A 14346-nucleotide genomic window follows, 5' to 3' on the forward strand; every position below is an offset into this window, starting at 1 on the left:
TTAAAACTCTAGTTTAAAAAATACATAGACATAGATCTATCTATCTATCTGTATAAGAAACTGAGGCTCAGAGTAGTTAAATAATTTTCAGAGGCAAGATTCAAACCCAGGTCTTCCAGCCTCCCAAGCCTGGGTGTTTCAAGACTTGGCTACATTTGAGAGAACCAGGTAGGAGGAAGATCCCATCGGCCTTGCAGTCCACCAGACCAGGTGGTTCTCTGGCCTCATGGGCACCTTTGTTACTGAGGACTACTGTCCTGTAAAGGGTATTAGAGGGTGGCTTGCAAGGATTGTTTGTCAAGCCCTGCGAGTTGGTGCCAAGGACGGAGATTTGATCATCAGGTTTCCCCTTCCTGAAGCTTGTGAAGGGTGATGGTGGCGGTGGTGGGTTGTGCATGTGTGTGGCAGATGGAAAAACTGCCCGTGTGTGTTTGTCTATGTTGGTGTCTCTGGCTGTGTCCACATGTCTGTCTGTGCATCATTGGTCAGTGTCTCTGTGGATGTGTCTACTTCGCGGGGGGGAGGGTGATGTGTAAGTTATGCATCTATGTACAAGTGGGTGTATATGTTATATTTGAAAGTACCTGTGCCAGGTCTGCGTGCATCACACCCACATAAGTTGTTTCCATGAGGTTAAACTATATGATAATACCTCCCCCCAAGCAAAGCTGGCTATTGAGTCAGCCGGTCACGAACTGAATCTGTGTACTATAGATAAACTGGGTAATTGGACTCCCCGCCTCTTCATCCAAAACAAACACAAAAGCCCGCCCCCACACCGGAGGGAGTCTGTGCCCGTCATCTGGGTGCTTGGTTCTAGTGCCCTGCTTTCCTTGACCCCCTGTAGACAAGGTGAGCGCTTCCGCGGCGGGGCTTCTGTAAAGAGGTCACAGCACGCTGTGTCCCGGGACGCACGCGGATTCCTGCACAGGTGTGGTGGCTGCGGATGGGGACGGAGTGGAGCAGGCTCATCGGCCTCCTGCCCGGCGGCGGCTCCGCTTCTCCTTCCTGCTGTTCACTTCATCTCCTCATCTGCATGTGTGACAGCGGCGCGCGGACTGGGGAAGGACAGAGCGCCCTCTCCCCGGCTCCCGTGCAGCCGGGCGGGGGCTCCGGGCTCCCCGGTGATGCGTCGTCTGCGCCTCGCCGCCGCGCTCCCCGGGCCTGGCAGCGTAAGTGATGCGGGGGCGGGGGCGCCGAGACTGCGGGGAGGGGGCGCGGGGGAAGAGAGGCGTCGACGCCGAGAGACGCTAACTCCTTCCTCCGCCCGGGGACTGCCCGGCACCCCGAACCCCTGAAAGCCCCCGCCAGCGGCGCGCTCCGGCAGTGTCCGAGCAGCGGGTGGGGAGGGGGCGGGGACCAAGCGGTGCAGGGTGTGGTGCCGCCGCCGGGGGGCGCCCTCCGCCGCCGCGTCTTCCCGGTGAAGTTGACCAGGGGCTGCGGAGCCCGCCCGCTGCCCGCTGGAGGGCGCGTGGCCCCGGCTGCCCTTGATTCGCCGCGTTCCCCCCGCAGGGCCAGGCGTGGACGCTGCCGGACCGCTGAGACTCGGCGCACGGTGAAGCACTGGCCGGCGTCTGGCTGGGGACGGCGCTCGGGAGCCAGATGGAGGTGGCGATAGGGGCCATGGGAGCCGGCGCCAAGTAGCCGGTGGACCCCCGCGCTCGCACCTCTCCCGGCGCCTGGGCGCTCCCTGAGGCTGCAATGGAGGTGCCTAACGTCAAGGACTTCCAGTGGAAGCGCCTGGCGCCACTGCCCAGCCGCCGGGTCTACTGCTCCCTGCTGGAGACCGGGGGCCAGGTCTATGCCATCGGGGGATGTGACGACAATGGCGTCCCCATGGACTGCTTCGAGGTCTACTCCCCCGAGGCCGACCAGTGGACCGCCTTGCCCCGGCTGCCCACAGCCCGGGCGGGGGTGGCCGTCACCGCCCTGGGGAAGCGGATCATGGTGATTGGGGGCGTGGGCACCAATCAGCTGCCCCTGAAGGTCGTGGAGATGTACAGCATCGATGAGGGCAAGTGGAAGAAGAGGAGCATGCTGCGTGAGGCCGCCATGGGCATTTCTGTCACAGCCAAAGGCAAGTGGGGCCAGGGCTGAGGGCAGCCAGAGAGAAGGAAGTGGGGGGCCAGGAGGGAAACAGATGGAAACCAACATGCATTTGCTGTGGGCTGTGGAGTTTAGTGCCACATTTCTGCAGACCCCATGCATTCAGCAGAATGCCTGCACCTCCTGGCACCACACCCCAGCCCCTGAAACCTGCCTTGCAGGTGCCCCAAACACCTATTTGGGGTCCTGACAATGCTCACTCCATCCTTGTAGCGTCACCAGGCCCCACTGAGAGGGCTTTGGGACCTGATTCCAGGGGCCTCTTCCACCTTCAACCTCCCCCTCTGCCTCCCAATCTCAGAGACGCTCAGTGGAGACCAGAATGTTCCTGAGAGTTCACGTCTTGCCCCGTTTCACTAAGTCCTCAGGGCATGCATGTCCTCACTACATGGTTTTGTGATTCTCATTTTCCTTTCTCAAAGCCCCTCATTTCATTCTTTTCACGCCTAGCACAGCCCAGAACCTAGAGCTCCGAAAGCTCTTTTGCTAAAACACAAAGGGTTTTGTGGGAGATGGTTCAATGGGAATTAGGAGACACCAAGTTCAGACACACCTGAGCAGCATAGCCTTGCGGTGGGGTGCAACCTTCCCTCGTTTCCTCTTCCTCCCTCCCTCTTCTGCTAAACCATACTAGCTGCATGTCAAGTCTACTATAGATTGGGAACCAGTATTTCTTGAGCACCTGCTCTGTCCCCAGCACAGTGCCAGGCTCCAGGAAGGAAGGAAAGAGGCAGAAGATCTGTTCCCTGCCTTCAGGAGCCTGGATCTGACCAATGAAGGTAACTAGAGAGAAACTCTAGTGCAGAATCCCCCAGGGCAGCATGGCCAGTGGGGCTTCTGTGACCTCCCAGTAAGAAGGATGGAAGGCCTGGAGGCCCACGGAGAGCAAGGGAGGGAAAGAGTACATCTTCATCCCAGGCCTCAATAAATGGTCTTGAAAGATTAAGAACTAACGTTCATTGAATCCTTACCATTGGTGCTTTCTATACATTAACCCCTTTGATTCTCACAACCTATCCAATGAGGTAAGTGCTAGTATTACTCTGATTTTAGAGAGAAGCAGTGTAAGGCCCAAAGAGTTAGTTAAACCACTGGCCCAAGGTGACACAGATAGTGATGACTGAGTCTGTGCTCTTACGGTGGCACTGAATGGGTTCAGCAGTTAGTTTAATAAGCATTTACATGCCTGTGTGCCAGGCATTGTGCCAGATGCTGGGGCTATAGATTTAACAAATTCTCAAGGGCCTACAATCTATTGAAAGAAACAAAGATTGGCGGGGCGCAGTGGCTCACGCCTGTAATCCCAGCATTTTGGGAGGCTGAGGGGGGCGGATCACGAGGTCAGGAGATCGAGACCATCCTGGCTAACAAGGTAAAACCCCATCTCTACTAAAAACACAAAAAATTAGCCGGGCATGGTGGCGGGTGCCTGTAGTCCCAGCTACTCGGGAGGCTGAGGCAGGAGAATGGCGTGAACCTGGGAGGTGGAGCTTGCAGTGAGCCGAGATCGCGCCACTGCACTCCAGCCTGGGCGACAGAGCGAGACTCCGTCTCAAAAAAAAAAAAAGAAAAAAAGAAAGAAAGAAAGATTATTCAGTAACAGGTGGCAATTAGGGTGATGGAATAGGGTAACAGAGGTGCCATCACTCAGGAGGCACTGAGCCGGTGCTGTCGACCCAGTCTTGTAGTTCAGGGACACCCAGATGGGTCTGAAAGGATGAGTAAGAATTGGGCACAAAAACAGTAGTGAGGAGCGGATGGGAGGATTCCCAGGAGGAGGAGTTTCAAGTGACACAGGATGGGAGGGGTGGAGCTTGTGCAAGGTGAATTCCTCATTAGCAGGCACCATTTTCCAGCCTCAGGCTAGGGTTGGCATTTTTTTTTTCCAATAAGATTGGAAAGTAGGAGGAAATAGTACTCATCCCTGCAATCCCCTTAAGAATAAAGGCCTCCTGGAGCCAGAAGCATTGAGGACTGGCTGCTGGCAGACAGAATCCCGGGCAGGGGTGGCTCCCTGAGAAAGAGAGGCCCGGGAGGTCCTGGGGTGAGACCCAGGGAAACACAGATGCCTTGCCCATCCTCTCTGGTGTAGTGAAGTCCTTTGAAAGGCTACCTACAGTCAAGAGTAGTAGAGAATGAGAGAAGACTCCTCAAAGTACCCCAGCTCACTTCCTGGGCAGGGTTTCTTAAAGGGACCAGTACTCTCTCCAAAGCTTCACCCTCATTCACCCCAGCCCTATCTCATTTAGTTGAAGTGACTCCTGGATCCCACAAGTTTCCTAATTTGTGAAGGAAAATGGCATTCCCCCATGGGGCTGGCAGACACAGAGAGAACCAGCAGCAGTCCAGTGTCCCATAGGCCAGTGACAGCATGACTCATCTTATTTCTAAAGACCCCTGCCATACCTAAAACTTCCAGTTTGTGAATGCCTGGGGAAAGGGCATCAGAAGAATATCTCTACTCATTGAAGCCAGGCGTGGTGGCTCATGCCTGTGATCTCAACACTTTGGGAGGCCAAGGCGGGCGGATCACCTGAGGTCAGGAGTTCAAGACCAGCCTGGCCAACACGGTGAAACCCTGTCTCTACTAAAAATACCAGGTGTGGTGGCAGGCATCTGTAATCCCAGCTACTCTGGAGGCTGAGGCAGGAGAATAGCTTGAACTGGAGAGGCAGACGTTGCAGTGAGCTGACATCACACCATTGCACTCCAGCCTGGGCGACAAAACGAGACTCTGTCTCAAAAAAAAAAAAAAAGAATACCTCTCCTCTTTGACTTCCCCTCTGGCTGCCCAGGGAGGAAGACAGTGAAGGGGATAAGACCTGCAAAGGGTTTTCCAGGCCTAGACTTCACACAGTGTTTCACGCTTAGCCAAAGAGCTGGACGCTAAGGAAGACTAGGGCGTGTAGTCGTACCATGGCTTCAAAAGACCCAGGCAGCTGGGCACAGTTGCTCACACCTGCAATCCCAGCAGTTTGGAAGGTCGAGGCAAAAGGATTGCTTGAGCCCCAGAGTTCGAGACCAGCCTGGGCAACATGGCAAAACCCTGTCTCTACAAAAAATACAAAAATTAGCCGGGTGTGATGGCATGGAGCTGCAGTCCCAGCTGCTTGGGAGGCTGAGGTGGGAAGGTCTCTTGAGCCCAGGAGGTCAAGGTTGCAGTGAACCGTGATTATGCCACACTCCAGCCTGGATGACAGAATGAGACCGTATCTAAAAAAATAATAATAAAAATAAAAAAAAAGAAACAGGCTCTCAGGCTCAGCTATAGCAGGGACTTCTTTGAATGGTGCTGTCAACCACACTGATACAGATATGACTCACTCTGGCTGAGCAGTGGTTGAAAGCTTGGCCTGGCCATGGGAGGCAATGGATGCTGGTGGGCCTGTCTTGCTGTACCTGTGAGCTAAGCCAGGGACATGTATGGCCTTTCTTCTTAGATTACCGAGTATATGCGGCAGGCGGGATGGGCCTGGACCTACGTCCACACAACCACCTCCAACACTATGACATGCTTAAGGACATGTGGGTGTCCCTAGCACCCATGCCCACCCCGAGATATGCTGCCACCTCCTTCCTCCGAGGCTCCAAGATCTACGTGCTGGGTAAGGACAGGTTACTGTTCTACACCTACCCTCCTTCCTCCCCTTGGCTCAGTTCCCATGGGAAGCAGTGCCTGTGTGCTGAGCATCTTCTCTGTACTGGGGATAATCACACTGCCCAGCCCACTGGGAGCTTCCTGTATGAGTGAGTAACTGTCAAAAGGGGAAACCCTTTTCGCTGTCCCTGTCCTCAGGGACAACCCTTTTGCCCAACGTCTATCCTGCTCTGGCCCCCAGGGGGACGACAGTCCAAGTACGCAGTCAACGCTTTCGAGGTCTTTGACATCGAGACTCGCTCCTGGACCAAGTTTCCCAACATTCCCTGTAAGCGGGCCTTCTCCAGCTTTGTGACCCTGGACAACCACTTGTACAGCCTGGGAGGCCTGCGGCAAGGTCGCCTCTACCGGCAGCCCAAGTTCCTGCGGACGATGGATGTGTTCGACATGGAACAGGGTGAGCTGGTCACCTTCCCCAGGAAGCTCTGGCTGCCCACTGCCCTTCTGGCTGGCTCCCCATCCCTTACCCCTATTCCAGCCATCTTCCAGGGCCGTTTACCCAGCTGAGCCAGCTTCTCAGAAGTCTCAGCACCCCTCTCCACTCAGGGCTACTCTTAGAATCAAATTCCTTCATTGGTATAGGTCCCCTTTTTGCTTGGTTGGTTTTCATCAAAGCCCCTTTTCTACCTATATTGTCTTTTCTTAGAATATTCACACAGGACCAGGTCAGAGAGGGTTTTTTCTTACTTTTTACTGATGGAGAAACAGAAGGATCCTGACTCCTCCGTCACTGCCTCTATTAGCCTCCTAACCAGAAGTCAAGGTGATTCATTGTAGGGGATGATGATGCCTTACAGAGCAGCAAGCATGGGAGAGGGGGAAGCCACAGAGAATTTGAAACAGCAGGAGGAACTGTGTACTCCCCAAGCATGAAGGATAAATAGAGTGAAGACACTGCCCAGGGTGAAAGCTATTTGGGCCACAATCTGTATTTGGTGGGAGTGGTCTGTATCTTATTCTCTCTATATAACCCACCATTATCCATGGCCTATAGGGGGATGGCTGAAGATGGAACGATCGTTCTTCCTCAAGAAGCGGCGGGCAGATTTTGTGGCTGGCTGTCTGAGTGGACGGGTCATAGTGGCTGGGGGACTTGGTAAGGATGGCGCTTTCAGGCTGGAGTTTATTGTGGTTCTGGTGCTCGGTGGATCCTTGGCACTTTGCATATGCAGGAAAGGGTACTGGCTCCTTGCAGACCACCCGCCTACCACTTTACTCCAAAAAAGGCAGAGCACTCCCTTTCTTCCAGCCTGGATATTACCTATCCACTATGGGCCCCAGGTGTGGCCTTTCTATCCTCCTACACAGGGGAAACTGTGACGCAGACAGAATAAGGGACACCCATAGCCGTGCAGCACAGGCTTGCTGAGCACAGATCCCTAAACGGGCATGACTGGAGACAAACTGTGGAGGGGATTAGCCTTGGTCCTTCTCTGACCAATCTCTTCTCCTTGGATACCCAGCCCAATCATGGAACAGGAAAGCAATCTGATTAAATAAGTTCAACAGATGAGTCTTGGGTTTGATGTATTAACTCTGCCAGAGATTACTGGTATTTTGAAGGAGGGACTCTAAACTAAGAAGTCCATCATCAAGGAAGAGAGGTCCAGGCAGCAGGGCTTCCAGGTACCCCAAGTCTACTTAGTGTGGACAAACTCCCACTTTACTCATGCGTGAAGGAACCATGTCAACTAGACCAAGTCAGTAGCTTTTTTAGGAAAGGGCAGCAGTGAGGCAGTAGTGTGCTAGAAAGCTCTGGTAAAAAGCAATGGGTAGGGAAAGAAAGCTTACTCTTAAAGAGACGGAAAGGAAGAAGGTAGGAGGGACAAAGTGGCTGCTTGACAAAAGCCACTGCCTTAGTAAAGGGAGTAATCCTGTAGCCAAGGAAGTTGACCTTGCTTGGCTTCTGCTTGTGGTTGCCCAAGGGAGGGAGGTGGGGTGACTGTGGGGTATGGATTGGTGGTTGGACTCCTTTGTAAGATCTGATTCCGTTGACACTTTCAGGGAATCAACCCACTGTCCTGGAGACGGCGGAAGCATTCCACCCAGGGAAGAACAAATGGGAGATCCTCCCTGCCATGCCCACACCCCGCTGTGCCTGCTCCAGCATAGTCATCAAGAACTGCCTCCTTGCCGTGGGAGGTGTCAACCAGGGTCTGAGTGACGCAGTGGAGGCCCTGTGTGTCTCTGACTCCTAGCTGTCTCTGGGCTCAGTACCTTTGCCCTGGACCATATCACTTCACTCTTGACATGAGGAATGATCTTATCCAAGCAGTCGGGGCTACTTCGCAGAATGACAGCTTCTGTTAGCAGCCAGTGGAGTCTGGCCTTGGGGCTCTAAGTTGACCTCTCTATAACTCCAAATCCTACCAATCTCAGAAAACTGTAAGAGGCACAGATGACTCCACCAGCTGCAGAGCTGACTCTGAAGAGAGTCTCCACTTACTGCACAGGCACAGAAAGGCACAGGAATATTTCCTACCTCTCCCTCCTGTGAGTCCCACCTCCCCCCACCCCCATCTCCAGGAGGCAGGCAGAGCAGTTCTGACCGAGAGGATAAACTGCTGTTGCTGTCTTTCCCCAGGTCTGAACTAGTTTTAAGGTTGCTTAGGATGAAAAATGGAGAATGATTGGGGGTTCCAAACCCCTTTCTTCTCCCTTGGCTTATATCTCTTCACCATCTGGTGATCAACTATGGGCCTACCCTGGACCTCATCTACTCAGCGAGAACTGGACATGAAGCTAGAGGCAGCTGCCTTGGAAGGGAAGTCAGCCTCACTTGGACAGTCCAGGCCATGGCAGGAAGAATCCCTTCCTCTTGGGGTCCTTGGTGGGCATGTGATGATGGGGAAGGAGCAGTCTCCCAGCCCTGGGTCTGCTCCCCACATCTCTCCTAATTCCACTTCACCTTTTGCCACCCCCTCCCCACCAGAGGCCTAGCCCTTTTGTCACCGAAGGCCCCCAGAGTGTTTCTGTGTGAAACCTTCTCATTTACACTGTGGCATCAAAATCCACAAAAGATGGATTAATTGCACTCTGGTTAATAGCAGCAGCACAATGATTAAAATCTATATTCCTATCTTCTCTAGCACCCTGGTGTGGGGATGGGGCAGAAGGGTGTCATGAGGGGCAGGAAGGAGCCCATAAAACAATCCCTCCGGCATTCTCAGGCTAGGTAGGACCCCCAGTGACCACCTGTTCTTGGCTGTCCCCTCCGAAGAACTCTGCCTCCTCACAGCCACCACCGGTTGCCCCACTCCCAGGAAAACAGCACATATTCTTCTTCTCCTGCCTGGAGACTGCATGTTAGTCTCCCATTCATAACTCATCAGCAGCTCAGTCCTTCTTATGTCTAGTCTCAGTTCATTCAGCCAAAGCTCATTTTTGTCCTATCCAAAGTAGAAAGGGTTCTTTTAGAAAACTTGAAGAATATGCCTCCTCTTAGCATCTGTTTCTGACTCCCAGTTATTTTTAAAATAAATGATGAATAAAATGCCTGCCCTGAAGGGTTCTGGAGGAGTCAGGTATCACTCATCAGGTGATAGTGTAATTCTTTCTCCAGGAGGCAGGAACGGAGGAGGATCACCTATCTGGATCTGAGGGGTCCAGGGAGCCTCCTGGAGGGAGGGAGTGTGACACCTTCAGCAGGATCTTCAAGGACAAGTGGAACCTGGGTCTCTATAGGATATGGATTTTTTTTCCCCTCCCTTTCTCTGGGTACCTGGACTTTTTCCTTACTTGGGTCCAAGAAGGGCACTGCCACCTGCTGGCCCAGCATTTCCCTTCCCCCTCCCCGGGCTGGGAGGCCTCCTGTAGCTGCTGCTGCCCCCTAGTGAGGAGACTGCAGAGAGGCCTCCCCTGCTGCTTCTGGATCCCTGTATTTGAGTTCAGCCCCTGAAGTAACAGATAGAAACAGGGGCTGGAGTAGCTGCAGATACTATAAGCGATGATGGAACTGTGCGTTAGGGGATGCTCTTCCAAGGCATCCTGTCTCCTCAATCTCCTACCCAAGAAAGGTGTTTAGCAACAGGAGTGCCTCCACCCCCTGCAAGAGAAACCCAAGCCTTATAGGAGGGGGCGTTTCCAAGCACACAAAGCGGTCCCATATGCATGGATAGGGCTGAGCTTTTTTTTTGAGACAGGGTCTTGCTCTATCGCCCAGGCTGGAGTGCAGTGGTGCGATCAGGGTTCACTGCCCTCTCCACTCTGGCTCAAGCAATCCTCCCACCCCAGCCTCCCAAGTAACTGGGCCCAGACTCAAGCGATCCTCCTGCCTCGCCCTCCCAAGGTGCTAGATTACAAGCCTCAGCCACCATTCCCAGACAATGAGGCATTTTTAAATGGTCAGACAGAACCTTGGGAGCACAGAGAGCTCTAAAAGGTTGAATTAGCCGCTGGAACCTGTGAGAGCAACTCAGGGCTGGAGCTGGTATCTGCTGAGGACTCACCCCTTGGAAGTCCATTCTGGAAAGACCTTAGGGGGGCCGGGCGCGGTGGCTCACGCTTGTAATCCCAGCACTTTGGGAGGCCGAGGCGGGCGGATCACAAGGTCAGGAGATCGAGACCACGGTGAAACCCCGTCTCTACTAAAAAATACAAAAAATTAGCCGGGTGTGGTGGCGGGCGCCTGTAGTCCCAGCTACTCGGAGAGGCTGAGGCAGGAGAATGGCGTGAACCTGGGAAGCAGAGGTTGCAGTGAGCTGAGATTGTGCCCCCACACTCCAGCCTGGGTGACAAGAGTGAAACTCCATCTCAAAAAAAAAAAAAAAATCAGAAGGAAGCCCAGCTGGGGTTGGAGGCCTGGGACAATGCACAGACCAAGCTTTTTAGGCCTTCTCTTGCGGAAGGCCCATCTACTGGGCAATCAGAGGGGGCCAGGAGACTCCAGAACTGCAGGAGAGTGGACCAGTCCACGCCCTCCATCACTTCTCTTTCCCCGGGATTGTTTTCTACTAATCTCTTGCATTTGCACTGGACTTTATGAGCTGCAAAGCCCCTGCATGGGAGGTAGGGTACAGTTAGCCTTTTCCAATCCCCATTTTACAGAAGAAGAAACTGAGAACTGGGAATCCTGTGACTAACCTAGGTGGCACAGCTAATAAGTGATAGGAATGAAAATCTAACCCAGCTTGGTGTACAGTGTCCCTCCCCCATCACCTGCTGCTGTCTCTAAGCTCTATAGTAAGGGGAATAGCAAGGGAGGTCAGTGTATCCATCCATGCCACCGTGTGACCTACAGAACATGCCGAAAGCTTTGAGCCAAAGGCCTCCAGCTTGAGAGAGAACTCAAGTTGTAGTCTGAGTGAGATCAAACATGAGTGAGGGCAGGAGCTTCATGTCAGGATAAAACACCTGCAGAAGTACACAAGGCAGGACCCAGGCGAGAGCTGACGAGGAGGGCACACAGAAGGACCTAGGCAAGCTGGGCGGATCAAAATGACCATATGTATTAGTTCCCTAGGCCTGCTCTAACAAAAATACCACAAGTAGGTGACTTAAAACAGAAAGGGATTGTGTCACAATTCTGGCGGCTAGAAGTCTGAAGCCAAGGTGTCAAAAGGGCTGTGCTCTCTTGGAACGCTCTTGGGGTCAGGTGGGAAGCGCAGGATTCTTCTGCGCTTCCTCCTAGCTCCTGGTATTTGCTGGTAATCTTTGGTGTTGCTTGGTTTATGGCGGCATAAATCCAATCTCTGCCTCCATCTTCACATGACCTTAAAAGGACACCAGTCATTGGATTAAGGCCTGTCCTAATCCAGTATGACCTCATTTGAACTCGACTATGTCTGCAAAGACCCTGTTTCCAAATAAAGTCACATTCACAGGTACCAGGGGTTAAAACGTCAACGTATCTTTTTGGGGGTGTAATTCAACTCAAAACTTAATGTAATGGATGGATGAGCAAGACGGGAAGAGCAAGAGCCCCCCAGGGACTGAGCGCCTCTGGGAAGGCTCCCTGCAGGAGCCCACTGTTATAACTGGGCCTGCAGGGGAGGGAGACTTGAGGTGCCAAGCACACTGAGCAAAGAAGCCTTTGGGGGAGTGTTGTGAAAAGACTTCAGAAGGCGTGTTGGAGTCTGTGCAAACCTTGACTTGGCAGGTCAGCCTAAGTGTGATGGAGCTGTTCTGGCTGTTCCTCTCAGACCTCACCCCTCTCTACCCACAGGGCAAGTGGTGACAGAGGAGGCAGAGACAATCCCTGGGGGAAGGGGAAGGGCCAGTTAGCTGCAAAATGTCTTTAGAGTTTGCGTGCTCCCCCGTGGTATGATCCTTTTTATTTTAATGGTTTAATTATGGGCTGTTTCCCAAATATTCCAGTTCATTTTGAGCTCCCCAGGCAGGTACTTGGCTCAAAGAATCCCCAGAGGCCCTGTCTACAGATCCGACCATATCCTTGTGGAGCGTAGGCAGCCTCCCTTTAAGGATCTTCATGAAGTCCCACCCTTCCCACCTCCCCTTCTTACCTCTGCTCGGTGCTCCCTGAATGCGTCCAGCTGCTCCTCGACTCCCTGTCCTGAACAGCCTGTCCTCTCCACAAAGCAGAGTGCCAAGAACCCACCATCGCAGCACAGAGGGCAAAGTGTATTTCTTTCCAAGAGTGAGTTCTTTGCAGATCCTGTGCAGCTGCTATTTCATACCAGATGAGCTTCCTGCAACTCCAGCCAGCACACCCTGGACCCGCCCGCCCCAACACACACACACACACACACACACACACACACACACACACTCTCCACACTCTCCCCCTTCTTTCTCACTCTCATGCTTGTACATTCACTCATGCTCACACACGCTCTCACACATCTCACAAATACGCTTATACCACAAACCGCCCACTCTTACACACTCATCTTTTATAAACACTCACATATTTACGTTCTCAGGATGATTCATGCTCACACACACACCTCACATTCATGCATCACACTCACTTTGTATTCTTACCCCTCAAATCCACACATGCCTTACACGCTTATCCTCATTTGTACGCCTCAAATAACACACCTTACACCTACACGTTCACATACACACCCATATGCGCTTCTACACACATGTTCATGCACATATTTTTGCTCTTACACTCACACACTCACATTCCCAGACTCACATTCTGGGCAGGCATCCAGGCTCAGAGTCCTTTAATTTGGGGGTGAGTGGCTGCAACGTTACCCAGGCCTCACCTCTCCCTCCGGAACCCCAAGCTGCAGTTTGCCATCATGGCTAGGGGAATCTTTTGCACCCTTCTAAAGATGGTGAGGTGTTTTACAGGTGAGGAAATGGAGACCCAAGAAGTCCTATGACTTCCACAAGAGCTCCTGAGCTCCACGAAGCAGGGAACCTGGTCTTCCTCACTTACCCTCACATGCTTAGCACCTCCTGTGCCTGGCACAGAACCAGCACTTGATAAACCTGTGTTGAGTAAATGACTGGATGGCTCCCTGAAGGGAAGAACTGGGAAAGATCCTAGTGAGGGGAAGTCCCAGTTCCTAATTTATCCAGACTGGACTCTCCTGGCTCTTGAGACAGTTTGTTTTTTTCATGCATAATCCCTCAGCCACTGCCCCCCTCCAAAAAGGAAACAGATGACTAGGAGGGTCCATGGGATGAGAGCTGGAGGCCAGAGACTCATCTGAACACTTGGTGCCTGAAGTGACATTTCAGAGTTGATGGGTTTCCAGGTGGTTGGGGAGAAATCTATCCTTCTCCCTTCAGCGTGCCTGCAGCATGGACAGTGGGACAGGAAGGAGCTCCAGGCTGCCAGCTGCTGGCCTTCTGCTCTGCTTGGCTTCTCACTGGGCTGTCGGGGCTCCTCCCCTGCTCAGCCTTGGGAGGGAGCACATGGCTGTGCCACCAGGGCTGGGAACCTCCATGGCCCCATGCACCATCTCATGGTGGCCCACCCTACCCTCCTTACCTGAAGGACGACACAGGACCTCGGGGCACTCTGCCTGCCATTCAACAGAAAATGGGCCTTGGTCCTAATCACAGCCTAGCAATTCATAGTCTCAACACCAAACATTTGTAAGGGAATAGTAATTTACAAATCCCTTTCCCAGGTTCCCCTGTTCCATCTGTAAAAGGAGACTGGACTGGAGCTTCCCTTCCAACTTCATCTTAATCCACCCCAGACCTTCGCTCCCAGTGCCTCAGGGCAGCCAGTTCAACCCTGGGTGGCAGGTGACCTCGTTATCTTCACTCCTCTCTCCCTCACACAGCCACTAGCTTAGTCCAGACCATCGTCGTCCCTTGAGAGGACAGTTTCAGTAGCCTCCCAGCTCCATTTCCCCTATCTTCAGGCTCCCCACCAGACACCCTCCACATGGCTGCTAAACTCCCTCTGTTCTTCTTGTCTACAGATCCGACCATATCCTTGTGGAGCATAAGCAGCCTCCCTCTAAGGATCTTCATGAAGTCCCACCCTTCCCACTTCCCCTTCTTACCTCTGCCCAGTGCTCCCTGAATGTGTCCAGCTGCTCCTCGACTCCCTGTCCTGAGCAGCCTGTCCCCTCTGCCCGGAATGCCCCCTCAATGGTGTACCTGGCGAATCCACTGTCTCCCCACCCCACCTCATCCCCATGCACACA

At 53.1% G+C, this 14346-nt stretch overlaps 1 protein-coding gene across 1 annotated transcript; it reads left to right on the forward strand.

The window, feature by feature from the left end:
• Positions 1–1657: 1657 nt before the first annotated feature.
• KLHDC8A (kelch domain containing 8A) lies at positions 1658–9274 on the forward strand. Its single transcript, XM_055234789.2, has 5 exons — positions 1658–2077; positions 5547–5711; positions 5946–6161; positions 6759–6860; positions 7769–9274. The coding sequence occupies exons 1-5, from the start codon at positions 1702–1704 to the stop codon at positions 7960–7962; spliced, it is 1053 nt and encodes a 350-aa protein (XP_055090764.1). The 5' UTR covers positions 1658–1701; the 3' UTR covers positions 7963–9274.
• The last annotated feature ends 5072 nt before the right edge of the window (positions 9275–14346 follow it).

Source organism: Symphalangus syndactylus, chromosome 19, assembly GCF_028878055.3.
Source record: "Symphalangus syndactylus isolate Jambi chromosome 19, NHGRI_mSymSyn1-v2.1_pri, whole genome shotgun sequence".
Taxonomy (NCBI): domain Eukaryota; kingdom Metazoa; phylum Chordata; class Mammalia; order Primates; family Hylobatidae; genus Symphalangus; species Symphalangus syndactylus.